General features: G+C 34.1%; 1 protein-coding gene across 1 annotated transcript in view; it reads left to right on the forward strand.

Annotated features, from left to right (window-relative positions):
* The first annotated feature begins 98 nt into the window (after window positions 1-98).
* Window positions 99-26,771, forward strand: part of LOC120336019 (uncharacterized) — a 30,656-nt gene continuing 3,983 nt past the window's right edge. Inside the window, exons 1-39 of the mRNA XM_078119145.1 lie at window positions 99-451; window positions 735-837; window positions 1,235-1,381; window positions 1,723-1,887; window positions 2,452-2,534; window positions 3,907-4,182; window positions 4,490-4,798; window positions 5,010-5,109; window positions 5,400-5,517; window positions 5,968-6,144; window positions 6,613-6,826; window positions 7,108-7,210; window positions 7,637-7,783; window positions 8,107-8,271; window positions 8,431-8,513; window positions 9,196-9,471; window positions 9,791-10,099; window positions 10,308-10,407; window positions 10,687-10,801; window positions 11,282-11,458; window positions 11,818-12,031; window positions 12,464-12,566; window positions 12,978-13,124; window positions 13,696-13,860; window positions 14,017-14,099; window positions 14,376-14,466; window positions 14,587-14,651; window positions 15,181-15,320; window positions 15,457-15,553; window positions 15,871-15,938; window positions 18,206-18,340; window positions 18,660-18,791; window positions 18,997-19,133; window positions 19,983-20,118; window positions 20,555-20,649; window positions 20,882-21,006; window positions 21,437-21,513; window positions 24,861-24,995; window positions 25,631-25,771. Of these exons, the coding sequence (XP_077975271.1) occupies window positions 1,302-1,381; window positions 1,723-1,887; window positions 2,452-2,534; window positions 3,907-4,182; window positions 4,490-4,798; window positions 5,010-5,109; window positions 5,400-5,517; window positions 5,968-6,144; window positions 6,613-6,826; window positions 7,108-7,210; window positions 7,637-7,783; window positions 8,107-8,271; window positions 8,431-8,513; window positions 9,196-9,471; window positions 9,791-10,099; window positions 10,308-10,407; window positions 10,687-10,801; window positions 11,282-11,458; window positions 11,818-12,031; window positions 12,464-12,566; window positions 12,978-13,124; window positions 13,696-13,860; window positions 14,017-14,099; window positions 14,376-14,466; window positions 14,587-14,651; window positions 15,181-15,320; window positions 15,457-15,553; window positions 15,871-15,938; window positions 18,206-18,340; window positions 18,660-18,791; window positions 18,997-19,133; window positions 19,983-20,118; window positions 20,555-20,649; window positions 20,882-21,006; window positions 21,437-21,513; window positions 24,861-24,995; window positions 25,631-25,771 (5,283 nt within the window). The 5' untranslated portion in view covers window positions 99-451; window positions 735-837; window positions 1,235-1,301. The remainder of the gene's footprint in view (window positions 452-734; window positions 838-1,234; window positions 1,382-1,722; window positions 1,888-2,451; window positions 2,535-3,906; window positions 4,183-4,489; window positions 4,799-5,009; window positions 5,110-5,399; window positions 5,518-5,967; window positions 6,145-6,612; window positions 6,827-7,107; window positions 7,211-7,636; window positions 7,784-8,106; window positions 8,272-8,430; window positions 8,514-9,195; window positions 9,472-9,790; window positions 10,100-10,307; window positions 10,408-10,686; window positions 10,802-11,281; window positions 11,459-11,817; window positions 12,032-12,463; window positions 12,567-12,977; window positions 13,125-13,695; window positions 13,861-14,016; window positions 14,100-14,375; window positions 14,467-14,586; window positions 14,652-15,180; window positions 15,321-15,456; window positions 15,554-15,870; window positions 15,939-18,205; window positions 18,341-18,659; window positions 18,792-18,996; window positions 19,134-19,982; window positions 20,119-20,554; window positions 20,650-20,881; window positions 21,007-21,436; window positions 21,514-24,860; window positions 24,996-25,630; window positions 25,772-26,771) is intronic.

Raw genomic sequence — 26,771 nt, forward strand, 5'->3', positions numbered from 1 at the left:
TCAAATGAATTCATTGTAGTTTGAAGTAAAAATGAAACAATTCAATGAAATGTAAATATAATAGATCCAAAATAATAGCTTTTCCAATTAAGGTTGAAATGAGACTTTGATCAACTCATGTTAACCACATAAACAAAAATAACCTTTCCAGAAACCGTAAAAATCTACACAGCGTTTAACTTAACCTAAAATGGCCTTAGAGGCGACGTGCGCAGCTATTTTGTTCCTTTTTGACAGGTTTCAGCTTATTCAACTTTGGTTCAAACTGGTTCCATAAGTTCGGAATCTGAGAAATACAACGACACGTTTGATATTCCACTCAGATCGGCTCAGAGTTATTCCTTCGATACCAAACCTAATAGAAACTACACAGTGTATATTCAAGCCATTGCTTGTGATAAACCCGGAATTTTGTCCAGAGCTGTTGGCAATTGCATAAGCGATACAGAAGGTAATGCTTCAGATTTAAAAGCTATTTCCTTCTTTAATCCAGCAATATTTACTAAACACGCAGTCGTCTCATTATCTTCCGAAAAGATATCTTTCTCATAATTAGTTATTTGATAACATTTAGAAGAGTCACAAATAATGTAATCGGCCAGTTGTCAACAATTAATCACGGTGTGTAGCGCAACAGACAACCGGATGTACTTTGAATACTGATGATATTCACAAAAGTAACATCCACTATGACTTTTTGCATACAAATCCCTATATCGTTGTTATATGTTTAGCTCCGTCGGTTGTAGCTGCGCCTAAGATTTTGAAGGATAAAGGCGACACAAAAACGAGAAATATTCAAATCTCAGCCATTGACCAGAGTAATGGGACAATCAGGTAGGTAGAAGACGTGTGAGTGAATGAACAACGAATTAAGTGTTTTGGCGGATGTCACTTTAGAAATAAGAATGAACAATTGAGTAATTCATTAAATCCTATATTACAATCTATAACATCCTCTAAAATACGTTGCAAGTAATTGACGATGTTCATTTGCAAAGCGATAAATCTGAGGGAAGCGCCGCTTTACTTGTGCATAAGTTTCACACACCGAATCACAATAAAACGTTCATGAACTGTTGCCAAAATCTAAGTCATAACCATGAGCTCATAAACTGAAAGATTTCAACAAAATCAAATTGCTAGCTTCCAGTCTGATAACTCATTCACCTCTGACCCTGGTGTGAAATGTTAATTCACACACACACAAAGGAAACGCTCGTTCAATTTTCAGCTGCATTTTCATTATCGTTGGCATTCACGAACAAGAAAATAGCGAGCAGTATTCCACTAGCTTCACAATGGAAGATTTGACGAAGGCTGAGGCAATTTCGAAATCATCCGAACCGAATGTGGGCATGAAGTACATTGCCATTGCAAGGTTCGTAGTGCTTATACGATATCAATTTTGTCAAATAGTGAATCTGAAAAAATGTTCATGTTGTAAATAAAAATTAAAAACAAATGAGATTTTTCAAACAAATATTTTTTCGAGGTATTAGCGGATTGAATATAGCATTGTCGGGAATATTGCTATTTCGAATCAATTTTTACATACTATTTTGTTTTATGGAGTCTTCATTATCCCTGACTAAAAAAGCATCTAATCAAGATTTTCAAAATTGAACCTATATTGAATAAGCGTATCAGTTTTGCCGTATTCATTTCATTTGACCAGTCGTATTTAAATAATACTATTCGGCACAATTTATTTTTTCACAGGTCAAACATTCCACTTGGAAGTGATATTGTGTCTCTTGGTGATGATGCCTCGACTTCATGTGATATTCTTAGCGCTAAACAAAACACGAAAATACCAAAGAGTAGAATACCGCAGATGAACTTTGCTGCAACAAATTTCCCTCTAGATGAGGGAAAATTTTACGAGTGAGATTCACTGTTTTTACCTAGGCTTACCATACGTCCCGTTTTAGGCGGGACGGTCCCGCTTTTTAGCGTCATGTCCCGCCCTCACGACAAGTCAGCCAAAAGTTCCGCTTTGGCGTTCAGCCATCCAGCATTATACACGAACATGTTCTTGTTACTGTTGTTGCTGTGTAGCGCAACGCTAGCCTACTTACTGAAGATGTATGCCTTATTTTGTTTGTTTCGTTGCTTCCTGCTAAAATTATTAGCGAACGTATAACATGTAAAATCAATTCTAATTGGTCCTGTTCGGACGTTTACGTGAATGTAACATTTACCAACGTCTTTTTGAAGGTGTTATCTACAGAAAGGCATGCTTGGACGAATGAGTTAATCTCGATGCTTGAATACGGCAGACTATTTCATTATTTTTTATTCCTTTTGCATACCAAAAAAAATATAAATTCGGATCATGTCTTTACCTAAATGACTATTGAAAAACATCGGATTGGAGCTTTAATTTAACATTTGAAGGCAGGATTCATTGCTTTGTTTACAGAAATCCTAAAGTATTCAATATTTTAGGTATTTCATGGTCACAACAACTCCCGGTTCAAATGAAAAGGTACACTTCGGAATGAGCACTGCACAATCATTCAAATGTTACGGTGAGAATTAAATATTTTTGCGATTATCTCATACTCCTCGAAACGGATTTGTGCACTGACTGTACGTGGGAAATGTTTTATCTTGGACCTTTTTAAAAGGGGCAAACAAGTTCCGACTTTCAAATCTTCTAATCGGGGGAATCCAGATCAGTTTTTTTGTAAAATAGAATGTATTGACCAGAAATTGCTATTGTTCGTGTTGTTGGTGGCGTAGTCGCTGTGAAAAAGAAGATGGGAGCACTTACTATGACATATAGGAACACCCCCCATTTTCCTTGGAACTTCGGGAAAAAATGTATTTCTTCGGTTTCGCTACATATAATGAAAAACATTTTAGAGTATGTTATTCCCGCCATGTCAAGAAAAAAAATGTCATATGTTATAGTTTACAAACGTACTTTTGACCGCACATTTCAATGAAAAATTTTCCGTTCCACCGCATTGAAATCCCATTCCCATGGAAAACCTGATCTACTCGATTCGAAATGCTCAGCCCAACTCTTTACATAATCTCATACTTTTTAATATTGTTACCCCTAAATCGAATCACCAAAGGCTCAACTACCACTTTCTTAAATATACCGTAATATCGCCTTCACTTTTCCTTTGGCCAAAATTGGCGATCCTCGGATCTGACTTTAGAATGTTAAACTTGCGCTAGCTCAGCGTTTTAGCCTACAATTTGTACGACGGAGTATTGTTATTATGTACTTACACAAAGATCATTGACAAGACGCGAGCGTTGAAGGTCCAGCAAGAAATTGTAAGGATTACTACCCTTTTGGGGGTAATTATCCCAGTTTGGGAACCACTGTTCTAGATCATAGGTTCTTAAAGTGAGAGAAACCTTGGGGATCCGCGAGCTATTTATTTACTTAAAATACTGACTTGGCTGATTTTGTAACTGTCCAAGCAATAACAATAAGCAAAATTTGACAACGGCAATTTGAATATATTCAAATACAAAGCAGCAAATAAATCGAGTCATTGATTGAGATAATTTCAAGTTACTCAGGAAGATAAATGGTTAACAATGTTTTTTATTTTGTTTTTTTTTTAGTTTGTGTGGGGTTCCGTATATAATAGACAAACTCTTTACGGGTTCCATAACACCAAAAGTTTGAAAATCCCTGCTCTAAATGACTTAGAGCTCAAGTCATTTTCCATTTGGTTGAATATGGTAATAATGCGCATTTTTTTAAATTCACTCTCAAGCAAAAGAACAAAATGAGTATTCAAGTATTTAAATATTTGATTGCTGGTTTTGTGCAGTCGGTTTGATCATGGTATTAGCAGCCTTTCATGTTGAAATACAATATATTTCTTATTTAAAATACAACTAACTTCAATTATTTTTCATTAATTGTTTCAGACAAATTGTCTATCACGGCGACTCAATCGAATAATATTACTCTCATTGGCGAATCAGTGACAATAACTCTTCAAGTTTTGTCTGAACTCGGCGAAGTCGGAATCAAACTTTACAAAGAAGGCAATTCGAATATCCTTGATGAAAAATCAGTCGGGAATGGAACCGTAGAATTTACGATTGGCCCAATGAATTCAGCCTCTGAAGGGCATGCGTACATGTTCAAAGCAGTGGCAGGAGAAGCGCAACGCGTCATCAATATAACAATTGCTGTTCACGGTGAGAGTATTTGCATTGTACTGTAGAATGATTCCGCTTACTATGTTACGTGGCAAGTGACGTTATAAAATATATAGTATTAGGTACATTAATGGATGAAGCATTGGAAAAGCAACAATTGAATTTTATTTGTTAATTTTCATAAAAATATTATTACAAACAAATATTTATGCAAGCTATAATTGAATACATTAATTCGCAATCTAAATTTGCACGAAAATACGAAAAACTTGAATAACTTACAACTGAATAAATTAGTTGATTCATGAACATTTTAACATTAACGTTTTTTTTTTAATTTTTTCAGAAAAAGCAAATATTGCCAATATCACTCCATCTCGTATTGCGATCCCATCAAACCAGAACCAAACAATTACTTGCTACGCCACCGGATTCCCTAGTCCTTCTGTGTTATGGTATTTTAAGGAAAAAGTCGTCAGCAGGAATACAATTTCTTATGTTCATCAGACGAATTCTTCAACCAAATCGGTATTATATTTCAAAACAACATGGCCAAGTGCTCGAGCCGAATCCCATGCTGGAGTTTATAGCTGCCGCGTGTCAAATTATGTAGGAGAATATAAAAATAGAGTCGAAAAGGGAAAGACAGCTAAAGGTATGAAAATCGTAAGGAACTATTTTATCTTTATGTATATATAAATTGTTACATTCGTTAGATTAGAGGAAAAAAATTTTTGGTTTGAAACTTTGTCAATAAAGTTTCCAAAGACAGATATGTTCTATGAATAAAGTTACACATGCATTTACTTCTCTATTATCTCATTCATTCAATTTGAATTGCAAAAAGTTTTTATTTATCATTTCAGTTATTGAAATGCGTGAATACTCTGCATCACCAATTAACTGTAGTTCTGACATTGAAGTCAGGTGGATTCCCGGTGTGGAAGCAACTAATATAAAACACAAGTATAGCATTATTGGTTTGAATTTGTGATAATATTAATATTGACATAAACTTTATTTTTAAAAATGAGTAACTCTTTCAGTAATTGTTTCATGCATATATATATTACAAAAGTTTGACTTGTGATAGCTACACTATAACAGTATAATCATTTCAAATACCTAATAAAGATATTGGAGGCACTGATTGTTGCTATGAAAACCAACGTTTGTTTACTGTTTGAATTCTTTATAATGGTGCTTGATTTAATCGCATTAAGTCGACTGGCTTTCAAAATGACATTTTTACGCAGGATTACATTATTAGGAGAGAATTACGGAAAAACAGTAAAGAAATTCACGCCATCTGATAATCAAATGATTAAAACAATTTTCACGAACTTGACTCAACAATCGTTGTACATTGTGAAGGTATTGTCAAAAATTTTAAATACCTAATTTGTTAAATAGAAATAATAATATTTAGGTCAGGGGGTATTTTTGACGCATGATCCTGTTTTCGTTTTACGTTTGGGGAATAGTATTTACATATTGTGCCCTCTGTAATTAATCATTTGTTTGATAGATTATTATTATCACTAACACATGGCCCAAACTAGATAAAATGACAATGTTGTCGCCTAGGAAACGAAAGAGAAATTAGTGTTTTAAATTTGGACTGCTGTTATACTAAATTTCATCTGTTACCTATCGCCTATATTGTATACAATTCTTCTAGTTTTTTGTAAAATTCCAAATGAAAAAAATCTATAGAGATTGTATCAATTGTATGATTTAAATATATATAATAGCTGCGCCAAATCAACTGATATAAAGGTGAGTTGGATATCTGGAAGATTCATTTTTGTTCACTCATTCCAGATGGCAATCTGCCTTGAAACGTGGAAAACAAACCCCGGAAGAGCGGTCAAAGTAAAAACAGCTATCAGTCAAGCTGGTGAGATACCAAATGTCAAACTCGAAGGGCATGCGACTGATAAAACATGTAAGATCTCGTGGTCAAAGTCAAATGATTCAGAATACATCACTGGTTTCAAGGCAAGTTGTTTTCCTGTGTCTTACATTACAATCAGTTCATTTAGAAAGTTACCAACCTGATATACTAAATCCTTCCTGTTCACGCAAAATTCATTCACGTCAAACTCCAAACTGCTCATTCTTCGCAAGCTGAGAACGTGTACAAGACATTGTATGTGTCAAGATAACAGGTTTTTCTAAACCACCAAGTGCATTCATTCACTGTAGTTTGAAGTAAAAATGAAACAATTCAGTGAAAAGTAATTATAATAGATCAAAAATAATAGCTTTTGAGATGAGCAAGATTGAAATGAAACTTTAACCCTATGTCCTCCGACAATCTGAGCAACTATTGACACCTCCCTAAACTCTGGTTAACCACGTAAAAAAACAGAAGTTCTAGAGACCGTAAAAATCTGTGCAGGGTTTAAAATAACCTAAAATGACCTCACAAGCGACGTCCACGGATATTTTATTGCTTTTTGACAGGTTTCAGCTTATTCAACTTTAGTTAAAATTGGTTTCAAAAGTTTGGAATCTGAGAAATACAACGACACGTTCGATATTCAACTCAAATCGGCTCAGAATTATTCCTTTGATACCAAACCGAATAGAAACTACACAGTGTTCATTCAAGGCATTGCTTGCGATAAACCAGGAATTTTTTCCAAAGCTGTTGGCAATTGCATAAGCGATACAGAAGGTAATGCTTCATATTTAACAGGTTTTTCCTTTTTTCATCCAGCAAGATTTACTAAACATCAATTCGTCACATTGTCTTTCGAAATGATCGCTTTCTCGTAGTTAGTTATTCGATAACATTTAGAAGAGTCATGAATATTGTAATCGACCAGTTGTCGACAATAAATCACGTTGTGCAACGCAACAGACAAACGAATGTACTTTGAATGCTCATGATATTCACCAAAGTAACATCCACTATGACTATTTGCATACCAATTGCTGAAGTTGTTATATTTTCAGCTCCATCGGTTGTAGCTGCACCGAAGTTTTTGGAGGATAAAGGCGACACAAAAACGAGAAATATTCAAATCTCAGCCATTGATCAGAGTAATGGGACAATCAGGTAGGTAGAAGACGTGTGTGTGAATGAACCGTATATACGTAATAGGTGGTTTTTGCGGATGTAACCTTATAACTAATAAGGATCAACAATTGAGATAACAAATATGCAGAAATCTATTACATCCTATATTACAGGGTATTACATCCTCTAAATACGATAAAAGTATAATAGAGAACGTTGCTTTGTAAAGCGTAAATTACAGTTATCGAACGTTTTACTTGTTCATGCGTTTTTCTCACCCAAGATCACAATGAAACGTTCATGAACTTTTACCAAGATCTAAGTCTTTACCATTAGCTCATAAACTGAAGGATTTCAACTACATCAAATTGTTAGCTTTGAGTCCGATAACTTATTCACCTCTGACTCTGGTATGAAATGTCAATTAAAAAGCCAGCGTAAAGGAGACGCTCGTTCACTTTTCAGTTGCATTTTTATTATCGTTGGCATTCATGAACAAGAACAGAGCGAGCAGTCTTTCGCTAATTTCACAATGGAAGATTTGAAGAAAGCCGAGGAAAATTCAAAATCATCTAAACCGAATGTGGGCATGAAGTACATTGCCATAGCAAGGTTCGTAGGTGTTCACAACATTAAATTTTGTGAATAAATGAATCTGAAAAAATTTTCATGGTATCAACAAACATATATACCTAAGATTTCGCATACAAATACTTCTTTCGGTGTATTAGCCGATAGCATTGTTGGAATTATTGTCATTGATATTTAGGACACAATTTTACATATTTTGTTTTATGGAGTGTCTATAACATCCGATCCACAAAAATACCATTGAATATTATTGAATAAATGGGCGTATCAGTTTCGCAGTATTCATTTCATTTGACCAACCAGATTTAAATAATACTATTCTACACGACTTATTTTATTTACAGATCAAACATTCCAATTGAAAGTACTATTGTGTCTATTGGTGATGATGCCTCAACTTCATGTGATATTCGTAGTGCTACACAAAAAACTAACAGAAGGAGGAATGGAATATCACAAGTGAATTTTGCTGCAAAAAATTTCCTTCTAGATGAGGGAAAATTTTACGGGTAAGATTAACTGTTTTTACCTAAATGATTATTGAATAACATTGAAATTTAACTTAAATTTAACATTTGAGGGCAGATTTATTATTATGATCCCAAAGTCGTATTTGAAAACCTAAGGCTTTTTTAGAGGAATCCTAAAGTATATATTTAATATTTTAGGTATTTCATGGTCACAACAACTCCCGGTGCAAATGAAAAAATACACTTCGGAAGGAGCGCTACACAATCTTTCAAATTTTACGGTGGGAATTATATTATTTTGCGATTCTGTCCGAAAACGGATTGATGCATTGACTGTACGTGTGAGATGTTTTATCTTGAACCTTTTTAAATGGCGGATGATGAGTTTCGACTTTCACATCTCATTTTCGATAAAATCCTGTTCAGTTTTATCATAATATGGAATGTTTTAACCCGAAATTTTGTTTAAATTGCGCTTGTTTGAAACAGTAAAATTAACGTGTGTTATTTTCCGCCGCATCGAGAAAATAAGTGTCATGTGTAATACTTAACTACTTTACTGTATTCAAACGTATTCTTGATCCCACATTTGTAAGGGAAATATCCCATCCCAACCCATTGAAATTCCATTCCCACGGACAAGCCTGGTCCATTCGATTCGAAATGCTCAGTCCTACTCTCTATATAATGGAAACATCTATATGACTCAGAGCTCAAGTAATTGTATAGATATTAAAATTATGTACAAATTGTACAATAATAGTTAGGAAAATTCACTTTCTACCAATAAAACTAATCCAAATCCTTAATTTAGTTCAGTTTGTTCAAATAATTGATTGATGATTCTGTGCAGACGGTTTGATCATGGCGTTCAAAGCCTGTCATGTTTAAATACGCTATTTTTTTGCATTTGATTGCTTATTTTAATTACTAAACTCAACTATTTGTCATTACTTGTTTCAGACAAATTGTCCATTACGGCGACTCAATCGAATAATATTACTCTCATTGGCGAATCAGTGACAATAACTCTTCAAGTTTTGTCTGAACTCGGCGAAGTCGAAATCAAACTTTACAAAGAAGGCAATTCAAGTATTTTTGATAAAAAATCAGTTGGGAATGGAACCGTTGAATTTATAATTGGCCCGATGCATTCAGCTTCTGAAGGGCATGCGTACATGTTGAAAGCAGTGGCAGGAAAAGCGCAACGCGTCATTAATATAACAATTGCTGTTCACGGTGAGCATATTTGCATTGTACCGTAGAAAATTTCGCCTGCTATGTTACGTGGCAAGTGACCGTATAAGATACATATTGCTAGGTACATTATGAGATGAAACTATTAAAAATTTAACAATCAAATTTTTTCTGTCAAATTTGATTCAAATATTATTACAAAGAATTATTTCTGTAAGCTACAATTGAATACCATAATTCACATTCTATAATTACACGAAAATACGAAGAACTTGAATACCTTAAACTGAATAGCTTAGTGATTTGTTACTTTGATTCATTAGCTTTTTAACAATAACGATACTTCTTTCAATTGTTTCAGAAAAAGCAAATATCGCCAATATCACTCCATCTCGTATTGCGATCCCAACGAACCAGACTCAAACAATAACTTGCTACGCAACCGGATTCCCTAGTCCTTCTGTATTATGGTATTTTGAGAAAGAAGCCGTCAGCAGGAATACAATTTCTGATGTTTATCAGACGAGTTCCCTAACCAAATCTGTATTGTATTTCAAAACACCAGGGACAGGCACTGCAGCCAAGTCCCACGCTGGAGTTTACACCTGTAGTGTGATAAATTATGTAGGAGATGACCAAAATGAAGCGGGAAGTAACAAAACGGTTAAAGGTATAAAAATGTTAACGAATCCTTTTGATTTCATGTATGAAATGTTACATTTGTTAAAATTGAAAATGCTTTTGGTTTGAAACTTTGTTAAAAAGATTTAAGAAATCAGATATATTTTTGAATAAAGTCACATCAACGAATGCATTTACTTCACCATTAACTCATTCATTTAATTTAACATTTCATTATTTTATTCACTTTATTTCAGTTATTGAAATGCCTGAATACTCTGCATCATCACCTAACTGCAGTTCAGATATTAATGTCAGGTGGATTCCCGGCGTGGAAGCAACTCATATAAAACACAGGTATAGTATTATGGATTTGAAATTAATATTGATAGAAACTCCATTTTTGAGAGATGACTAGCACTTTAAGTTTATTTCATTTATATATACATTACAAAATCAGATTGGCTTGTGATAGCTACCCTATATCAGTATGGTGGTTACATACACCTAACAAAGATATTAAAGGTAGTGATTGTTTGCTAGAAAAACTAGCGTTTGTTTACCATTGGACTATTTTTGTGCTCGGTCGGTTGGTATTGAGTCGACCAGTGTTTGAAGATTGCATTTTTCGCACAGGATCACATTATCAGGAAGTCGTTACAGTGAAACTGTCGAAATCACGCCATCTGATAATAAAACAATCGAAACAATTTTCACAAACTTGACGCAACAATCGTTGTATACTGTGGAGGTATTGTCAACAATTTAAAATGTTTCATTTATTAGAAAGAAAAGGCAATTTTAAAACTGTATAAGTGGGTATTTCTGACGCATAAACTATTTTCGAAAATCACTTTAGCTTCAAAGTATAGTATTGATGGAAGAACATTACTACCAAAACACGAACCATAACTAGATAAAATGACAATTTCTTCGACTATAAGGAAACAATAGCGAAATTCAAACAATAGCGATATGCAATATTATGTAGTAAATATGTGTCTCATTTCGACCTTGGTGTCCTAAATTTTATATGATACTTGCTGCTTCACTTTACAAAAATATTTACAGCATCAATTCAACTGATGTCTGCCATTACCTTCCACGCCATAATTTCGTATAATTTTAGTGGTTTTGTTCAGGGTGGTCAATTAAGTAAGCGAATAATTATACATATTATGAAGGTTAGTTGTATCTGTGAAAGACTGATATTTGTTACAACTCATTCCAGATGTCACTATGTCTCGAAACATGCATAACAAACCCTGGAACAGAAATTCAACTGAAAACATCTTTCAATCAAGCTGGTGTGATACCAGATGTCAAGTTCGAAAAGCATCCGAGTGATAAAGCATGTAAGATTTCATGGTCAAAGTCAAATGATTCAGATTACATCACTGGTTTCAAGGCAAGTTGTTTACCTATGTTACATTATATTCAGTTCATTTTGTAAATTACTAACCTGCTATAATAAATCACTCCAGTTCACGCAATTTCCAAACTGTCCATTCTTCACAAGCTGAGAACGTTTACAACCCATTGTATGGATTGTATGTGTCAAGAGAACAGGTTTTTCGAAACTACCAAGTGCATTCATTCACTGTAGTTCAAAGTGAAAATAAAACAAATCAATAAAGAGTAAATATAACAGATCCAAAATAATAGCTTTTCCATACAAGTTTACTATGAGAATCTATCGAGGGTTTATTAAAAGCCTAGGATGGCGTCAAATGCGACATTCATGAATCTTTAATTTCCTTGTCACAGATTTCAGTTCATTCAACTTTGATTAAAATTGGATCCAAAGATTTGGAATCTAAGAAATACAACGACAAGTTCAAGATTCCACTCAAATCGACTCGGAATTATTCCTTCCATACCACACCGAATAGAAACTACACAGTGTCCATTTACGCAATTGCTTGTAATAATCCAGGAATTTTGTCCACAGCTGCGGGCGATTGCACAAGCGATACAGAAGGTAACAGTCCCGATTTGACAGTTATTTCCTTTTTTTATCCTTCAATATTTATAAAAAACATCCAGTCGTCTTTCTCAGTTAGATATTCGTTAACATTTACAGTGTAAAATATGGTTCCATTACATTTGAACCCACGTACATTTGAACCCACGACGATTGCACCTGCACACTATTGCACCTATAAATTTTTTTTGTTGTTTTACGGATATTTGAACCCATAATAACCCTAACCCATGGGTTTAGCACCCGCATATAGATTGAACCCGCGAATATACACATGTGTTCAAATGTACGTGGGTTCAAATGTACGGTCACCGTAAAATATTGTAGTCGGCCAGTTGTCGACAATAACTTATGTCGCAACAGACAAATGGATGTACCTCAAAAACTGTGACTATGTACATACAAGTGCTGAAATTGTCATATTTTTAGCTCCTTCGTTTGTAGCTGCGCCGAAGATGTTGGAGAATAAAGGCGACACAAAAACAAGAAATATTGAAATCTCGACCATTGACCAGAGTAATGGGCCAATCAGGTAGGTAAAGACGTGTGCGTGAATAAACTACGAAATTGGTGTTCTTGCGGATGTCACCTGAGAACTTTGAATCACGTATTGAGATGACAAATATGTAGAAATCTATTACATCCTATATTACAAGCTATTGTATCCTAATACGATACAAGTAGTAGAGCGTGTTGCTTTGCAAAACGATAAATTAGATTAGAGGCCGTTTTACTTGCTCATACGTTTTTCACACTTCACAGATGACAACAAAACGTTCATGAACTGTTACCAGGATCTAAGCCATAACTATTAGCCCATAAACTGAAGGATTTCAATGAAATCGAATTGCAAGCTCTGCATCTGGTGAACCATTCACCTCATACCTTGGTATAAGTAGTTAATTTACCGGCCAGGGTATAAAATATTTTTTTCAATTTTAAGTTGCATCTTTGTTGTCGTTGACTTTCAAGAGCAAGGAAAGAGCGAGCGTTCTTCCGTTAACTTCACAATTGAAGATTTGAAAAAGGCAGAGGCAAATTCGAAATTACTCAAACCACAAGAGGGTCAGAAGTACATTGCTATAGCAAGGTTCGTACGTACTTACATTTTTCTGTGTGGAAAAACGTTCTTTTTTTGAATAAACATGAATAAGATTTCGCATACAAATATAGCGTTGCGCGTGCAAATATGGCGTTGTTAGAAATATTGGTATTTCTAACAAATTCTTACATGTTTTGTTGCGCGGAACGTGTTACTTCTTAGCTCCAAGAAGACGATTCTATAATTCACGTAGGAAGCTTAGGGAAAATAGTTGTTGTTCGTTTTGGCTTCATCTACCTCATTTGTTTTATCAGGTTGAGTACCAGAATTGGGAACATCGAAATTGGCCGCTGTGTTGAATGTAGTTAGTACCTGGTAGGCATTTTGTTCGAAATATCGCACAAATTTATTAATTGCTTTTAGCGGTTCATGTGCTGCCAGTTGTGATATAAGAGATGGGTTATTACAGTTTTTAGTTTTACTTTACTGTCTCGAACAAATATTTTTATTTTGGGCGGGGCCTCACTTTTGCGTCTTATGCAGTTTTGTAGCCTTCATCTCATTCAGCATGTATATTTTAATTGAATAATAATATTTTACCCGAATTATTTTTTTACAGATCAAACATTCCAGTTGAACGTACTATTGTGTCACTTGGTGATGATGCGTCAACTTCCTGTGATATTCACAGCGCAACACAAAACATGAAAAGAAAGAAGAGAGAAATATCCCAGATGGTTCTTGCTGCAAAAAATTTCCCTTTAAACGAGGGAAAATTCTACGAGTAAGACCTATTAATTTTATCTAATAGATTATTCAATAAAATTGAGTTTAAAAGTGAATTGAAAATTCAGGAGCTTCATTTATTATTCCGATCGAAAAGTCGTATTTAAATAATAAAGTATTTTGCAAAGAAATCTTCGAGTGTTCAATACTTTAGGTATTTTATGGTCACAACAACTCCCGGTGCAAATGGAAATGTACACCTTGGAACGAGCGCTTCACAATCATTTAGAATTGAAGGTAAGAGTTATACTTATCATATTTTGCAGCGTTTGTGATTGTGAAAAACATCAGAGTATGTTAGTTCCTGCCATAGTCAAGTATAAAATGCCATACGTAAAAATTCACTGTATCTAAATGTGAACTTAACCAACCTTTTTTGCGAAAAATCCGAAAAAATGTTTGTTTCATTTAAAAATGAGCAAAATACAAAAATGAGTAATCTATTCGTAATTTTTTCCACCAAGTTGATTAAATGTGATTTGTCGATTATTTATTTTGTTTCCTCATTTACAGCTACTTCAACAACCTGGCTGATTGTAGTTATCATCATTGCAATCGTTGTCACCATTATGGGGGCAACTGCCCTGCTTGTCTGTTGCAAAAGGTAATTAGTAATATTTGTCCAATTGTTTTCATTTCTTTCCATCGCGTTCGAATATATGTTTGCTTTATGCTTTCAGTATACTGTATAAGGTATTCTTACAATATATTCCGTCTAATTCAGGCGTCAATCATCAAAATATAAAACAGACACAAGCATCGCCTTGGTTCGCACTGCAACATCACCAGGTATTACAAATATTATTTTGAGTTCCGTCCATCATGCCATTTCGACCTATTGTTCACCATTTATCTTTCATTGTGTGTTGGCACGAGCAATTACAACAGTGTGCGGGTCACATTCTTCATTAATTTTAAATCCACCAAAATATCGGGAATATGACGTTTTTGTGTTTGGTGCGCCTAATTGATAAAATTGAGCTCGAATGTAAATTAAAAATGTGTAGATTCATCTTCAGTATCGGAAAACGGACTTTAAAAGTTATCGTCCTATGCAAAAAAAGCTTCAAGTATTCAATATTAAATTTGAAATCACTTCCTCCTACAATAATGAAATGTCACATTCTAGCACAGGGTCACATTATGAAGAGAATATATCGTTCAAAAAACAAATAAAAATTATGGGTTTACTTCAATGTAAAAATATCCATGAATACATTCCATTGAAATAAGCGATTCAGTAGTTGAAAAACAGTAGTTAGTGCTTCAGTGTGTGCAAAATTGAAATGTCAGATTTGTTTAGAATTTTATTTTTCAGAATCCTATAATACACATGAAAACGTCCGGGAGGAGACGGTAGACATTGGGAATGAAACTCGAATATATGCCGAGTCACTCCTGATCACTTATAACAGAATGAAAACTAGTGACAATGGAGAGTTCAAGATCCAATTTGAAGTAAGAGCTTTGAAACGACAATTTCAAAGTTATATTAAGATTAAAGCATTTAAATATTTGAAAAAAAAATTTGTTGGAATAGTTGTTGAATTGGATTCGTATTACAATTGTACTTCATTATAACTATTTTTTTTAGAAATTGAAGAAAGCTATGACGTTGATAGGAGAAACAAAAGAAGTCGCATCTCTTCCGAACATGACGAAAAAGAACAGATATAAAAACATTCTTCCATGTAAGCATTTTAAATATCGGTGTAAATGTAAGTTCTATTTTGAAACAACAAGAAATAAATTTCGAAAAAAAATCTGCAGCAGTTATCGCTTGGATTACAAGCTATTGAAAGGACATTCTTGTAACGAAGATAAAAACAGAAGTGTCAAAAGGGCGATGTTGACGTGTTATACGAGGCAGAGATGCGTGCAAATACCTTGTTTGAAATGAAGGGAAATTTCGGGGCTAACTACATCGTGCTTGAAGTGTTACTGTATTAAAACCAAGTGCCAATAAATTTAGCAATACTTACATTGATTTTACAAACGTATTTTTTAGACGATTCCACCCGGGTGGTACTGAATGGGGAAGGTGACAAAGACTACATAAATGCTTCTTATATTCATGTACGTATGTTATTGGACGCATTTTTACATCTTTCATTGCATTGAATGCAATGTGTTAGTGGCGAGATAGAAATTATAGATTATGTTATAGAAGAGATAGAAGATATAGTTATTATTATTTCTTTTTGTGGCTTCTCTATTTGCCAGTAATTTATTATGACCAAGTCAACAAGTAATATTAAATTGACAATCTGATCTTTGATTAAAAGGGCAGGGTTGTATAGTGCTCGGATTTCGAGACATAACAAAAAAAAAATTCAGACTCCCGGCGATGGGTTAAAATCAATGAAGCGCGGCTGAAACATCAGCTTGCACAAAGTGAACAGTTGTCGCGAATATAATAGAATATAACCAAAGATACTGTTTTGATGAATTGGATGAGGAAAAATTATTTCTTACATTAAATGCGCTATATCTATGTTAAATTGACGATTTAACAACTTTTTTCGATCAATTGGGGGGAAATTCCCTACTTTCCGCTCGTTTAAATTTTTCTAAATTTAATATGTGAGGTATATATGTCTACCAAAAATACTATGTGATGAATTCGATGAGAAAAAATGATTTCTCGCATAAATTTCGCTTCAACTCGGTTAAATTGACGGTTTTATTTTTATTTTTTGATAAATTGGGGGGAAATTCCCCATTTTCCGCAAGGTGAAATTTTATTAAATTTAAATACCGTATGTGATTTATCTATGTTTATCAAAGATACTGTGTTAATGAACAACTGTTCACTTTATTTGCAATCAATTCATGATATGGCGGATTGGATTTTGGAAAAACGGGTAACAGTCTGCTGCGAGCTTTATCTAGGTTTAGATAGGCCTGTAGGTCTAATCAACTTTAGTACAATTTGATTGCAAACTAACAAAAAACAACGAAGCCAGTAATATTAGCATCGAATATTTTTCCACTAGACGAGATTATTGTGACAAGTTTTCCTCTTAATACGACGGAGTTGTTTTATACTATAGCAGGCCTGCACAACTCAAATTACCACGAGGGCCGCAAGCATAAATCTGAAGGCCCGGCGGGCCGCAAACTTTGCCACATACATATTTCACAAGATGAACTTCAAATCAAAATAATATTGTGAAACAGTTAAATTTGATGAAAAACTTCCATTACTGGAAAGCTTGAAAATATGAAGAATCTTATTTTCTTGAGTATTTAGTGGTTCATCTACCTTGAAAGCGACCCTTCGTTTTCAATATTTTTTTTTATTAGAATGGGGTATTGCGTGTTGCAGTATAAACTGACTGCAGGAAAATATTTTACTCAGGTTCAGTTTCGTAAAATCGTCCCACATATAGGTATTCAGTCATATCTAACATTTTTAGATATTTTCATTGCAGGCTGGACAAACAATCCGTTTAGTAGCGATAGATCTTCCTCTGTTGTACTTTTTCGACTGTTAAATTACATTTTTCTACAAAATCTGCTCCAAATTTTTGAAGTTTTACAGTAAATAGCAATATATTTTGTGCGACAATTTCTGCAGCATTCATGAATGAAAAAATTGTTTTTTAAGTTTTAAATTTGAAAAAGAAACTTCAGTTTCATAAACTGCTAGTAAAAAATAGTGGGGTTATTAATAGGTTGCTAATAAGCACTAATGGGTGGGAGCTTGTATACCGATATTGTTTTGAGCGTGATTCAGTTTGAATACCGAGCATTGCATAAATAACAATGTAACAAAAATAACAATAACAAAGATTTGTTTCCAAATGACCCGCGGGCCGCACAGAAGTATCTAGCGGGCCGCATGTTGTGTAGGCCTGTACTATAGTACCGAAGTTAACCAGACCTTAATTTAATACGAAATATGCTCGGTTACGCAAAAAAAACGAAGTAAACAAACAACTTACCTTATCAATGCTGAACCCGATAAACACCTAATCACTGAAGGCCGATATGAACATTTGTAAATATATCCACTTCTTGAAGAAATTTTAGTCTGGTTCGCAAAGCAGCCAGAAACATGGCGATGTAGCAAGTTTTACCATTATGACGTCATATCTTCAACAGAAATTTAATGACCCGTGACATTGCCCGAACTATGACACGCAACTAAACGAACTTGTAGACTAGACGGCTGGTCGCTTCATGTTATATTATTCCGTTATATTCAGGTAATTGCTATACTTACGAGTATACCGCGAACCCATTCGTTATAACAGATTTGTTAATGTTGTAATTATTCTTGAGCAACCTTTGATTAAATAAGTCATTCTGAAAATAAAAATCTGGCATCGATTTTTCAGGGATATGAAACCCGCAGGAAATTCATTGCAAGTCAAGGACCTTTGCCTGTTACCGTGAACGATTTTTGGAGGATGGTAATCGAGCAAAAATGTGCCGTGATCATAATGTTAACCGGCTTAATGGAAAGAGGGAAGGTGGGTGTTGCATTTGTCTTTGAACAACGATGAACTGCTAGTGTGATCAGATTTGCGACCTGTGCAATGAATTTTATTAGGCCTAGTGTTTTCCACCCGATTAGATTCAATTAAATCATAAATACTCACGTTTGAAAAGTTGAAATTCACATGGAAGCTTTGCTGATTTTTTCACGACGAAAGTACGGTAATTGATTCGATTGTTCAATTTATCCCCAAATTTTGATTGGATTCCCATAAATTGAGAGAGAATTAGAATGACAGTAGATGTTTAGTGTCCACCAGCTTACTTTAACTTTTGTAATTCGTCTATTTCTAGAAAAAATGTGAAAAGTATTGGCCAGATGTCGACAGAACAGCATCGTATGAATCAATTTTTGTGAAGACTGTCATTGAAGAACATGTTGGAAGTTATATAAAAAGAACGTTCGAAGCTACTTCTACGGATGGGGTGGGATATATAAATGTTGGCCTTGGTTTTTTTTATCTCACAAATCCATGTATTATAGGTGTCTTTAAATACATAAAATTCAATCTTATTCTTTACTTGTGCTGTGTAAGTTCATTCTGAATAAAGCACCATAAAGACAATTCAACTGTTAGAAATAACGATATAAAATATATTTTTGCGCTGACATATAAATATTTTGTTTCAGCTGAAGCAAACCATAACTCATTTTCAATTTACAACATGGCCTGATCACGGAGTCCCTGTAACAACATCAGGGTTTTTCAGACTTCATAAAGCAGTTTCTGAAATTAATAGTTCAACACCGGTTATAGTTCATTGCAGGTAAATGACGAACTCAAAAAATGCTGAATAAATTAATGTTTACATAAAATTTTTATCCATTTCAGTTTTTTAACCTCATTGTCATCATGAAGCTGTTGCATGATCAATTAACCAATGTTCTAACTCTAACTAATGAAGCGGTACGTTAGCAGTGCTCTTCAGCCTTTTTGTTATTGTGGAACCCCTGATATAATTTTTCGCTTTTTATGGAACCCCAATTAACAAAATTAAAAAAAAAAACTAAATACTCGTAACACGAAATATTTGTAATTCATATATTTCTCCTTCAACAACGAAACAGAAAGAAGGTAACAAGGGTGAAATTCAATGACTAGGTTGTTTTTGCATTACCTTTGCAATCTTCTTTGACTCATGGCTCCACGGCACTCAATGTAATTCTCATACTCATGTCTATACACTCTTTAAACAACTTCGCAACGACGCATCAACATGCTGAAGCAAGAAATGATTTCCTCTGAAAAGAAAAAAACGCGCAATCCCCAAGAACCCTATAAACTCACGGAAACCCACTGCATGTATTGCGGAACCCTTGTTGAAGAGCACTGCGTTAGATTCATATCTTATACAAAAACATATATCTTTATGACTTTTAAATTCGGACTGATTTTAATTGCAAAACTATAAAATCAAAACAAAAACAGCTTCTAACCTATAATGTAAAACGTGCGTTTTTAGCTAAATCCTATATTTGGTCAACTCTTCTATTATTTCGAAAATAATGAACAACAGTGTTTCTAAATTTGACGCATTGGCGACTTTAAGATTAATTGTATTGACAGAAAATATTGTGATTTAGGAAAATAAATTTAATAATTAACATTTCTGCAGTGCTGGAGCCGGGAGAACCGGTACGTACATTGCGTATGATTATCTTCTGAATGAAGTTGAAAAAGAAAGCGCTATTGACGTTTATGAATGTGTTCATACATTGAGAAAACAAAGAGTAGAAATGGTCCAAACCGCGGTATGTAAAACACTGTAGTTATTAAGGAATCAGCACATGCTTATTGGTATTGGTCAAATTTACATGTGTTAATTTTACTCCATATTTATTAAGAAATCGGCATTTGCTTGGTATTATTATTCAAACAGTATATATGTGATAGCATGAATCCCAAATTTCAATCAGGTTTTGTTTATATTACCGTTTTGGTATTTTTTTATTTATCTCCGCTAAATCATTTTCGTTTGGGCATATTTAATGATTCTTAATTTCTTACTTATCAAAACCAAACTATCTCTTAAAAATGAATGCCACGGATACTCGCAATGGTTTTCAAATTCAGTGATTTAATTATTATAAAGCTCAGAAAGACTTCAATTCTTGAGTTTAAAGAACCCAATTCACTCACAAAACACACGAAAATCCCTTCATTATCATACCATAATTTCATATACAGGACCAATATATCTTCGTGCACAAGCTATTAGTTGAACATTATCTTTTTGATGACACTGAAATGGATGAAGAACAACTTCGAGAGCTGATGCAAAGGTGTATATATATTAATATAACTTGCTTAAATAAAACATCTTGTATTATATCGCATCGTAATTGGAATTCTGTGCCAAGCGGTGATTTGGTGGTGAATTTAATTAAAGCCACAAATGAAACTATGTATAAGTTCACTAAGTGTCAAATAAGGAAAAGTCAGTTTTAGAATAATTCATGATATTTCTAGATCTAAAACAAAACTGTCAATAAAAAATATTATTTATATTTCAAGCAACAACGCGGATCAATTTCTACTAGAATTCCAAAACTTGTCTGAAATTCCTCCGATGAATTTGATTAAAGATGGCAAAGAAGATATATACAGAACAATGAATCGAAATCAAGATATTATTCCATGTAAGCGTATTTTTGTATTTATTGCATCTGTTAAGCTATATTTTTAAAACCGGTAAATTGTCTTATAAAGTAAGTAACATTTGCATAGAATGTATAAATAATACCGATACCAGTCAAAAAATTTCAACTTTGCAATTTCACTATGATTCAAATTTGTGCTGATCACAATAAAAGCCTCCACAGTGCGAAACCATCATTTAAGCAAATTTTTCGGTTGAATGAATGTATTACTCATTAAATTTCCATGTTAGAACATTTCGAATTTCGTGCTGTGTGTGCATAGCTTTGTAGCATTTCCTTTATATATGCTAATTTCTCGCCTAAAAAATTTCTGCTCAGCAAGCGTATAGCACAGCATAAAACGCAAAAAAAGGAAAAACAATGTTACGAATATTTGTTTTCTGAAATAAACTTGCCATTTCACTTGCAGACAAACGAAACAAAGTAGTAGTTGTTCGAATGCCAGAAGACACTGAAACACCGTACATCAATGCTTCTGTTATGGAGGTAAAATGTTTGATAGGGATGGTAATGTGTTATACAAATAAAACCAAAATATGCATATACAGCCGACCCGTATACATATGGAGCCAATACTGTATACCAGGGGTGACCAACTTGCTTGCGACCGCGATCGACTAAAATATTCAAAATAGCTCGCGATCGACTGATCGGCAATAAGTTCATACACAAAAACGAAAGAGTACTGAACATGCAGATAACTGCACACACACCGCCACCGCGAAAAAAAATACACCGCGACCAATAAGCTCCGATCCGTGTGCTCATTCTTAATTAAATTACCTCAAAAATTCGTATTTTCCATGTTTCATTTAATTTGTTTATGTAATTGTACTGGAGTAAATGTTCCATCGTTTATTTAGGATTCATTCAAATCATATAATTCAGATTCAAGGCCTGTCTACTTTTTAGTCACAAGTGTTAATATTTCCTCAAAAACCCTTCCCAAGTATCCATGTATTATCTTATTAGCCAAAAATATATATTCTCGAACCATATCTCTATGGGGCTTGCCCAGACTCGAAGTGTAGCAATTGTGTATATCATATTTTGCGCATCTACAGTACTGTATTTTTCCTGTTTGAAAATACTGCAAATACAAGCGCTGTATGAAACTGGTTCAAGTCAATTTTTAGAGGAATGTTATTAAATTCACTTAAAAACAGACGCGATGGACTGCTCGAGACGTGGTGATCGACGTGTTGGTCAACACCTGCTATATAACAATTTAATATATATATATATATATACATCTAACTGAATATACATATACATACAACTATTTGAGTGATGTACATTCACAATCCATGCCATGTACGCATACATACAATACAATATAATATGCAGCCATTTAAGTAATGTACATACACATCGAATGCCATATTTATATACAGCCAATGTCATATGTATAATATACAGGCAATGCAATCTGCATATACTGCCACCAATGTCATATGCATACACCTCCATCGCCATATGCATATACAACCAATTGAAAATACATATACGAAATGTATATAAATTTGGTTTGTACATCACTTTAATAGTTATATGTATAGTGAATTCTCTGTATATGGATATTACTTTGATATTTTATGTATATTATTTAAATCAGGGCTTCCCAAACTTTTGAAATATGCATTTTTGATGTTTTATTGACACAGCTATATCTCAACTTTTAGTAGGCCTACTCAATAACAAAAACAAGCACATATTTATACAGATTAACGTTACATAATTATTCAGTGTAATGGGTGCAAATACTTTTTGCTGCATAGCAAGTTCAGCCTTGGCTCAATGTTTGTTTATGCAGGCCTAAATGATGAATTACTATGTCTGGCCACCGTCGGCATGGTACTTATCTGGAATTGTTCACTCTCATTGATCCAACTTAGCATAAGACAGCGGTTTGTGTGGCGCCAAATTATCACGGAAAAAACTCATAGCGCACCTACACGAAAAATATGCTGCCTGATAATAAAACACAATTTTGTCATCGTTAATATGTACTTATCTTATCTCTGCTTGGTTTTTCTCTGAAATGCTAAAAAAATCACTCATGTTCAGCAAATGAATCAACTGCAGCCTATGAAATTGCAGCATGTATAGGTTACCCGACGTAACAGAGCGTACACATCATAGAACGGTAAAATTAATTTGATTCGTATACACATTATTTGCAACAATGAGAAACAATAAAACATTTAAAATAAATAAAATATGTAATATATTTCGAGGCGCACTTAGCAAATCGCCTTCGGGAACCGCTAGCTTAACAATTATTGAAGCCGGCATTGTTATGCAAGCACACGCAAATCGGGTCTTTTGATCAGAATATGCATTGATGTGCAAGCACGGTGATTCTACTGTGTTTTCCCGAAAATCAAATCAAGCCTGAATTTTAGAAATTATTTTAATATAAGCGCTCCCCTTTGAAAAAGCATAGTCGATAGCGCAAATTTTTTTGACCTAATCCCGTGGAAGTGCGTCGTTTCAATCTTGCTAGGACGTCGCAAAATTTCGTGATTCGTGAACCTTTCAAACAACCCCTATATATCTTCTACTTTTACAGAAAAGGGGAAGATTATATCGATCTCACCTGTGATGGTGTTACAATAAAAAAGTTTAATTCTGAACATTCGGTTTTCTGTAGATAAAGATTATTTTTCTTGGTTCAAAAAACGTTGCGGACTCCAATCCCCTGTGGCCCATTAAGTATGATTTCACTGACTGTCGTTATGTTTTGTTTGTTCCTTCATATGAAACTCATTGCAAAAAAAAATCTTTCATTGAAAGGTATCAATACGTATTTCACGGGTAGTCGTAACTTGAGCATATTTTTGGAGGGCGTCACAATACAATGAAGTTTGAGAACCACTGAGTCCTAGTCGATAGCAAGAAATTTCTACTCAGGAAATTTCCACTTTTTCTACTTTTTAAATGGTTAATAATCTATAAGTAGCAGTTATTTTAAATGAAGACGTGCTATTTATGAGTAATGGAAATCGGTATTCATATTTGGCGTAATAAAAAATCTCGTTATTCTCTACATCCTCCCAAAATAAGCCCTAGTGTTATTTTCGAAATAAAATTGAAGACACTGTCTTATTTACACAGTATGATGATGTGTTCATTAGGAATCGTAAAATTTTTGTTTCACATTATTCCTAATAATTGTATTTCGAATCAAGAGTCTGGAAAAGTACTGGAAAGATATAGTACTTTGTGTAAAATTGGTGATCTCTTTGCGACCCCTAAAATTCGTTTCGCGGCCCCTAGTTTGGGAAGCCCTGATTTAAATGACTGTATATGGATGATAAATTGGATGTATATACATATTACATTGGCTGCTGGCATTGGAGTAAAAGTTTTGAAAGTCGGATTCGCAATTTCTCCATGACTAACGAGATACCGGTAAATGCGCTACAGATTCTCAAAATTTCGCAGATATTCGTTGTTATTTCCCCACTCTATCGGTTGACTGCCTCTACAGTAATTCAAATATAAGTTTCCACATCAAAACTCAACGAAGTTTCCACGCAATCAAATACCTGGAATTTTGTAGTGTTTTATTTCAGTGTTCACCAATAGTTTTCACAGTCCCGACCGCATGTTACTTTTCTAGAATAAATTTTTACTTGTATTCAGTATTAAATAATAAAAAAATATAAGGAAAAATATAATATTTACATTACTGGGGAAGAACCAAAACTGGTTATCGAGCATATCATATCTAATGCTAATGGCCTACTTCGAATAAAATACTAGAGCAATAACAAGATACGCAATTAAAATAAAAGAGATTGGACAAAGAGATATTTTAATTTTTCCAGACGTATGAAGGAAACGGTAAAGTGATTGCTGCCCAAGGACCAATGAGATCAACTGTCGAATATTTTTGGAGAGCAATAATGGACAACGATGTTAGTGTTATCGTCATGTTGACCCAAGTAATGGAAGAAGAACAGGTATTATGGTTGGATTCTAAAAAGTGGAAAAGGTCCTCCCGAAGTATTTGAAACAAGAGGGTGGATATCGGAACGTAGTATGTGTATCAGGTTTGGGTTAGGCCATAATTTTAGGTACAAATACTACGGGAGTCACTTGGCTAGTCCCCGAACACTCGTAATATAACTAAAATAAGGAAAATTGGAATAAAATACCTAACCTGGTACACATACTAAGTTCCCACTTCCCATATCCGCCATATTGGTTCACAAACTTTGGGAATACCGAGGAAAACCGACAAGGTGAAGACAACCTGAAGACAAGCCATGACCTCTTAGCCATCCATGCCTGGGATGAATTTAACTGGCCTGTCCAATTTATTTTTAACGCAGGTAAGGTATGTTTGGCACAAAATATATGACCAAATAATGTTTTTTCTACAACTATAACTATTACAACTATTAAATGATGATTGAATGATTAAAATATTTTTTATCACGTTATCGATGTTCTTTTCAAGTCCAGCCTGTTTGTCTCAAACTTTAAATATTTCGTTCATGTTCTCCTTGTTTTGGTAAATCAAACTTCAAATCAATCAAATATATTTAGGCATACAATAAACTATTAGAAATCTTAATTTTATCACTTTTTTTAGCAACAATGCTTCCGATATTGGCCTGATAATATCGGTGGCAAATCACAATTTGGCAACATAAGAGTTGAATTGATTGAAGAAAGTTCTGAAAATGAGATCATCTTACGCAGATTAATTGTCACGAGAGATAGGCAATCACAGGTTTGTATACAACATGTCCATAAAGTCCCTTTAGATTTTTAATTTAGTTATGAAGTCAGTTCGCAATATATCTTAACCAGATTTGTTGTTTCTGAACTAGGAATTGTTTGAGTATTTTTACTACCTTCAATACATCTGTGAGAGCCAAAATATATAGTAGCGATGAACTTCCGTTGAAGTTTTAAAGGCTTTATGAACACTCTGTATATTAGGATATTAAATAATAGGTAATTAGGTAATAGGAATAATAAGTAAGGGACTATACTAGAAAGTCATTTTCTGCCCCGATTCCAGGTTAGTCGGTGTTTACTGTCGCTTTATGCACCACCATTGTTCAATGTCTAGTACCAGGAGCTCCTGGCATTTCAGTGGCCGTCCGCTACTCCACAAAGTTATTATCTTCTGCTTTTCAGCGTGGCCTTGCTTTGAACAGTACCCCTTAAATTTAAGCAAAATTAGTTGAACATGCGATAAAATAATTGACCAAGACAACTTAACCATGTACAGAGTTTGCCGAGCAGTCAGAAGCTAATGTAAGGTTTGAATCTTACAAAGTTTAAAATTAATCGTCTTTTCACTGAAACTGATACGCGTTCACTAATAATTGTAGACGTTTATGATCTTCCAGTGTGTGTGGAAGCAATTTCATTTACTTTCCATTTTTTCGCTAGGCATTTTGCCCGTTTTAAGTCATCTTTTTGAAAAAGATATAGCGAACATATTATGTGAAATACTGAAAATCCTACTTGTATTTATTTGAATATATACTGTTTGTCCTTCTTCTTGAGGAAGGCCGGTGTTACTGGCAAATGTACCTAATTAATTTTAAAAGTGCATATCTGCATACAATATATATATATATAATCAGTTAATCACATATGTGATCGAACTTCATATGTTTGGGTCCGAAGTATGGGTATTTGTTGGCTGGATTAAGGCTCCTGCTGGTTCATTCAAATAACAATTAGGATCATAGATGTTTTAAACCTGCTGTCTGTAT

Source organism: Styela clava, chromosome 2 (assembly GCF_964204865.1).
Source record: "Styela clava chromosome 2, kaStyClav1.hap1.2, whole genome shotgun sequence".
Lineage (NCBI taxonomy): Eukaryota > Metazoa > Chordata > Ascidiacea > Stolidobranchia > Styelidae > Styela > Styela clava.